This window comes from Anopheles coustani, chromosome X (assembly GCF_943734705.1).
Source record: "Anopheles coustani chromosome X, idAnoCousDA_361_x.2, whole genome shotgun sequence".
NCBI lineage: Eukaryota > Metazoa > Arthropoda > Insecta > Diptera > Culicidae > Anopheles > Anopheles coustani.
This window is the reverse complement of record NC_071290.1, coordinates 12,198,653-12,204,530: the sequence shown is the minus strand read 5'-3', so window position 1 is coordinate 12,204,530 and position 5,878 is coordinate 12,198,653. Positions and strand designations below refer to the sequence as shown.

The 5,878-nt window shown below is 47.2% G+C and overlaps 1 protein-coding gene across 1 annotated transcript; it reads right to left on the bottom strand.

Moving 5' to 3' along the window:
* Positions 1–2,312: 2,312 nt before the first annotated feature.
* On the bottom strand, positions 2,313–5,023 carry LOC131269041 (protein trachealess). The gene is made up of 6 exons (XM_058271354.1): positions 5,016–5,023; positions 4,364–4,570; positions 3,398–4,294; positions 3,219–3,325; positions 2,556–3,142; positions 2,313–2,480 (listed from the first exon to the last, which is right to left on the bottom strand). The coding sequence occupies exons 2-6, from the start codon at positions 4,564–4,566 to the stop codon at positions 2,313–2,315; spliced, it is 1,962 nt and encodes a 653-aa protein (XP_058127337.1). The 5' UTR covers positions 4,567–4,570; positions 5,016–5,023.
* Between the last annotated feature and the right edge of the window lie 855 nt (positions 5,024–5,878).

Sequence of the window (5,878 nt, the reverse complement as noted above, 5' to 3'; positions counted from 1 at the left end):
ACGGGCAGAAACGGCGAAGCGCAGGTGGGGGAGACGGAGGGTGGGAGGGAGGATGTTTACAATCAACAAAATATATAGGTGTACACGTTCAGGGTAGGAACAAACGCGACTGATAGAACACAAAGCAAACGAAGGGAAAAGTGAAGAAAATTTGTGCGATTCTTTTTAAACTAATTATTTTAAACAGTTACATGTTCCAATGCCGAGTTGGCCACATAGTCATCGTCCGTGCAGTAGGGGGTTATACGAAGGAAAGGAAAACGGAAAGGACGTGCGTGACAGGAAACGTATGCATTACAAGGGAGAGATGTCCTCCCCCAGGCGGCGGTCGAAAACCCGGCGGCAGCTAATCACTAAATAATTCTTCCGTTTTATTATTTTTTAATTATGTATTTACTTAATATATTTCTTTTCATAATATTCATAGAGCTACCGTAGGTTTGGTGCGTGGCGTTGTGTTTTTTTTTTTACAACTGTTACCACCTTTTTAGCGCGATGTGCAATACGTTTGCTGTCGTTTTGTTGCTACAAAAGGTTAGAAGGATCGAGTTCGAAAGCATTGCACATCGTGCGGTGAAGGTGGTAAAAGGTGTATTATGCATTATTCCTTGGAATGCTAATCAAGTCAACGCCGCGCTACCGCGTCCAATTGCAATCGAATGGTTTAATATTACGATAATTTGTCGTCAAATTATGTATGTTAATCTTTAGATCATTTTCAAAAAATGCACCTATTTGTCAATGATAGTTTTTTTTTACACTTGATTTATTTTCTTTAATCCTGATGCAATAATTACTGATAATTATCATCTAACGAATCTTCAATTGCCCTCAAATATATCATAATATTTATCGCGACTTATGCATTTGCACATTATTTTCTTTTTTCAATTAAATTCATTGAATTTATATTGCTTTTTACGCAAGGTAGATTTTATAAGAAGACCATGCGAGACAATGTGGAGAGGTGAAGCGATGCAAGGCGAGGAATTAGTATGCACAGTTTGCATCTTCGCTGGCGGATCACAAAAGGCGGAATGAAAAGCAAAACAACAAACCGAACCGAAAAGCTAACAAACAACAGCAGCGGCGAAAACTGAGCAAAAATCTCCCGTCGATCGATTCCTTTACGTTCTAGTGGCCGCATGGATCGGCGTGATTCGTGTGCTTCTTTTTTTAGTTTAGTTCAAATATATAATATGTATTGCAGTAAAATTGCGCACCACACTCTCCTCTCCCCACCCGTCCCAGTATGGCAATATATCATCAAAGCAAGGTGGAAATAAAATTAATATTTAACGTAGCTTGGTTTGGAGTGTGTCCCTTTTCTGTGAATTTATCAAATTTTCCGACGTGGTGGTTGTGAGCTACAAAGCGCACACCCTAACACGTTGGAAACTTCTATGAAAGAAACTTTAGTAAAGTCATTGGATTCGATCGGAGATTTTCTCATCGAATAGGCAAACAAACAGTTTCCTTTGGGTTATTTCATTAAATTTAATGGTGAAAAAATAAAACACTTCATGCTAAAAGTTTAATAAAAGAAATAAAATCTCCCGTTCACGTTTGCTAATAGCAATGTGCTATCTTCATTGCCTATCTTTTGTGGAATTTATAAAACAAAATAATACATTAACGCCACCGTTAACCGAACGCGACGAACAACTGGAGAATGCGCCCGGATGAAATATATTTGCATACGCAAAGCTACTACGCCGACTATTAAAATATTACTACTATTACTACCACTACTATTACTGCTAGTACACGATAGAGACGCTACCTGAGCAGGTGCGACATTTTTGCAGGAAGCACTTACAGTTACTTACGAGTGAGTACTGGCCACAATGGAGTTGGAAGGTTCCTAAATCGCGTCCTATTTTACGCTTCAAATCGTCGTTTTTAAAAACTAATCTAGTCTGCTTTATCGTGACCAGATTTTAGATTAAACAAAAATAATAAAACGGTTTATAGTTATTGGCTTAGAGTAAACATTGCGTTGGAATGGCGCTCCAATCGTTTTTTTTCCGGGATGAGGTGTTCTATATATGTTACTGAAAACGATCGTTGCAGTGTATGGGTTGCTTGTGATCAGTACGATACCCTCATACGGGGTAGGGCACGTTCCCTACGAATGTTTCGGGTTTCAGGAGTGCATTGTTATTTTAAATAGTAATTGTTTGCGTACAGCTCGACTGTACAACCTGTTTTGGCTGATTGAAGTGATCGATCGATTGGAGATGGAGACTGCGTGCGGTTGGCTCTCCTCGTGGCGCATGGTAGATTGCAGAGGTGTTTGGTGTGGCGCAGAACTAGTGCGTCTCCTGCAGCACCTTCTTGGAGGACTTGTTCAGCACGCGGATGACGCTGGCGCGGTTGTTGATGCTCTTTTTGCTGCCGGACGACTTCTTCTCCACCGCGTTGCCTCCGTTCTCGTTCGGATGGTTCAGCATCGGGCTGCCGCTCTTCAGTCGCTGGTGCTGTGCGGAAGAGAAGATGGAAGTCGCGATCAGCTCCTAGCCCTACGTGGGTTGGTCTCTGATGCCGGGTGATACCTTGCTATTGCTGCAGCCTTTCTCACGCTCGAGCAGCTTATCTTTGAACTCGAGGTCCTTCTTGTCCGGGCCGCCGAACACCATGCCGCCGAGCCCGCCCGCCTGCTTGTGACCCCCGTCCTGAGCGTACTGCTTAGCCAGCGCCGTCTTCTCCAGCAGGTCCTTGTGATCGACGCCGTGCGCATGGCCATGCTGCCCCTCCAGGTAACCGTCGGGCTGGTGCTGCTGGTGATGATGATGGTGCTGATGTCCCCCGACGCCACCACCACCCAGCTCGCCTCCACCCAGGCTCTTGCCGTCCAGGTCGAAATCGGCGACGACCGGACCCGACTTCTTCACGCCACCCTGGGCAGTCTTGACGCTGTGCTGCGGGTAGTCGCCGCCGGCCACCGACGGGATCTGGGAGATGTCGAGGATCAGGTTCTCCTTCTCCGGCTTGGTGATGATGTAGTTCACGCAGATCACCGTCTGGTCGCTCATGTTCTTCGTCTGACAGACCATCGTGCAGCACGACTGGATCCAGAAGTAGCCGGCGTTCTTGTTCAGGATGCGGTAGAACGGTGTCAGCACCTGGCCCTTCTGTATCACTGGAAGAAGCAAAAAGCAACCCACCCTCGCATTGAAGCAGAACGAGAATTTGGAATCGGCGCATGCAACACTTACGCTCGCTGTGGCTCTTCTTCAGCTTGTGCGCATCCTGTCCGTGGCAGAGGGTGTAGATGCTCTTGCCGTTCAGCTCGTCGGCGGTGTAGTCCAGAAAACTGGAAATCCTAGCGACAGTGAGATCGGGGGGCATGGTTCAAACGACATGAAGTCCCACTACATCCGTGACCGATACGTACCTGTTCTCGCAGTGGATGATGGTGAGGTCGAGGCTGGTGCGGAACACGAACATATCCGACTCTAGCTTGATCTCGTGCAGCGAGGGCGGTGGCAGCGCGATCCCGATCCCGACCATGCCGATCACCGTCTGCTTGTCGGTGGTGGGACCATGCTGCGGCTCCTCCGCCGCGTTGTTGTTCTTCTTGCGCAGGTGGCACAGCAGCAGGATCACCCGGTAACCGGACGATTTGAAATGGCAGCCGCGCTTGGTCAGCGTCGACTTCATGCGGATGCAGAACGCCCGGTCGTCACCCTCGTACGTCTCGCCCGGCAGCAGACCCTTACCGCCGACGCCGTGCGCCGCTCCCGACTGCTCCTTGCCGAGCTTCAGCACCGTCGTCTTCTCGGGAGGTTCATCCGCGTAGCCACCGTAGGCCGAGTACTCGGCACTCTTTTTCACGCCCAGCTGCTGCTCGACCTCCGCGTGGTCGTGCTTGTGCACGTAGTCGAAAATGCTGCTACCGGTCATTTCCACCTGCGACAGCCCGAGGTAGATCGAGACCGTCTCGGAGATGTACAGGAAGCGCCCATCGACGCCGGTGGAGATGGCGAACCCGTCCAGCGACTGCAGGATGTGCGTGCCGAGGTGCGTCTCAAACATCTCGTTGAAATACTGGGGCGAGTTGTAATTCTGGAAACCCATTGGTTCCTTACACCACGAAGGGACGCCGTTCTCGCTGAACTCCTTCAGCTTGAGGTAGCTGATCGTCAGCCGGATAATGGACGCCTTGTCCAGCTGGCTCGTGATCGCGGCCGGTAGAGGCAGCATCTTCGCCAGCTCGTAAAACTCGTAGTTCTCCTTGCCCCGCCGTGACCTGGCCGCATCACGCGATTTCTCCTTCCGCAGCTCGATTAGTCTACGTCGAGAAGGTGGCCGTGTCAGCGCCAAAAGTACAAACCCCAAGCGATAAAAATGTTCTACTTACCCCGGTTCGACCGTGGCCAGGTTGCTGGACACCGCCGAGTTGTGGCTCTGGATAGAGGAGTACGTGATGGGACAGAAGTCCTGCCCGGACACGATCCACGAGTGGGGAAAGCCGGAGTTGGTCATGCTCAGGGCGTTCGACATGATTTGTGATGAACGATGGAAATTGCTATACTCGACTTGCAAGGAGGAGAAAGGGAACATAATGCTGCAACGGAGAGACAGATTACGTGCCGTCAGTGGTCGAGCTGGACTAAGAATAAATTATTTCTCACCCAAAAAACCTCTACAGTGCTTCAAATTTTTGTTATAAGCCCTGCCACTTCACGATTAAGCGATAAACAATATCCGTTGGTTCTGGACTTTTTCAAAAGGAGGGAGCTCTAAATACGCGCTCTACGATTGAGCTAGATTTATTGAATTTTATTGGAAAACCACCTTCTCTTGAGTTTGAAAAACGTAAATTGACCTAAATTAACTCTTTCTCAACCCGTAACGAAACTGCTTTGCCCCGGGACACCTGAACGCGAAACGATCATTTTTCGATGTTGGCATTTCAAACGGAAAACGTTAATGAGCTCCAGCTCGGTATCGCTGGCCCTATTATTTTGGGGACTTTTTTTCCTCCCCCCACACTTTACCGATATACTTACGAGTTCAATCCCAGATTAGTAGTGTTTCCTTGGCCACAATTATGCACAATTCGATTGAGAAAAGGCGAAACTTCGCGGTCCACAAATTCAAACACTTTCCACTAGTGGTGCATTTTCCCACACACGCGAGTGCTTCCTACGTCTTCGAGGGTCGAACGAATGGTGCGTCGACGGACAGTGTCGGTGCAACGGTGGGGTGCTGGCTCGGAGCTCACGACACTCCGCTGTAAACTGAGCTACTCATCCGCCATAGTGAGCCGCACTTCGTGAGCAAAATCACCACACGTCAAAGTGAGAAAAACCTCTCACCGCAGCAGGTTTTCTGTGAATTGGCTACTTTTGAGCAATTTTTTAAAAATATTGCATCCAGACGGTTATCCTCAAACTACCCTCGGAACTCTGCTTCCTTGTTTCTTTCTTCTTATTTTTACAAAATTTTCTCATTTGACTCATTTGCCTTTATTATCTATATTTTGCTTGGTGCAATAGATGTTCAGTTGATTGGATTTCATTTACAATTATTTATGATTGATTTTACTTTTGTGAGGAGTTTCTCAGCGGTGTCAGAAGGTTGATAGGCCACTAATGAACCATGAGCTAGCAACGTTTGAAGGTTGATAAACACAGCTTTATTCGATGTGTAAGTTTTAAATAACTGAACATTAAAGCAACGGTTTTCTTCAGATGATACTCAAGAGGTAAGAGTGTTGAGTACAGCGCTATAGAAAGTTTCTCAAAAATTCATAATTTTTCATAGTGCTTTTAGACAAACTGTTCAAACATTTTCTCATGAATAAGTACCGTTGTGTTTCGTAGTGGAAACGCTCTAAATATAGACTTATTCAATTGCATTTAGCTTGTAA

What these genes read in the sequence shown, in the direction of transcription:
- LOC131269041 (XM_058271354.1), bottom strand. Translation starts at nt 4,566, where the DNA reads ATGTTCCCTTTCTCCTCCTTGCAAGTCGAGTATAGCAATTTCCATCGT. An exon ending in CTGGCCACGGTCGAACCGGG is followed by an intron (nt 4,295 to 4,363) that starts GTAAGTAGAACA and finishes TTCTCGACGTAG; the next exon opens with ACTAATCGAGCTGCGGAAGG. An exon ending in AAGGCTGCAGCAATAGCAAG is followed by an intron (nt 2,481 to 2,555) that starts GTATCACCCGGC and finishes TCTTCCGCACAG; the next exon opens with CACCAGCGACTGAAGAGCGG.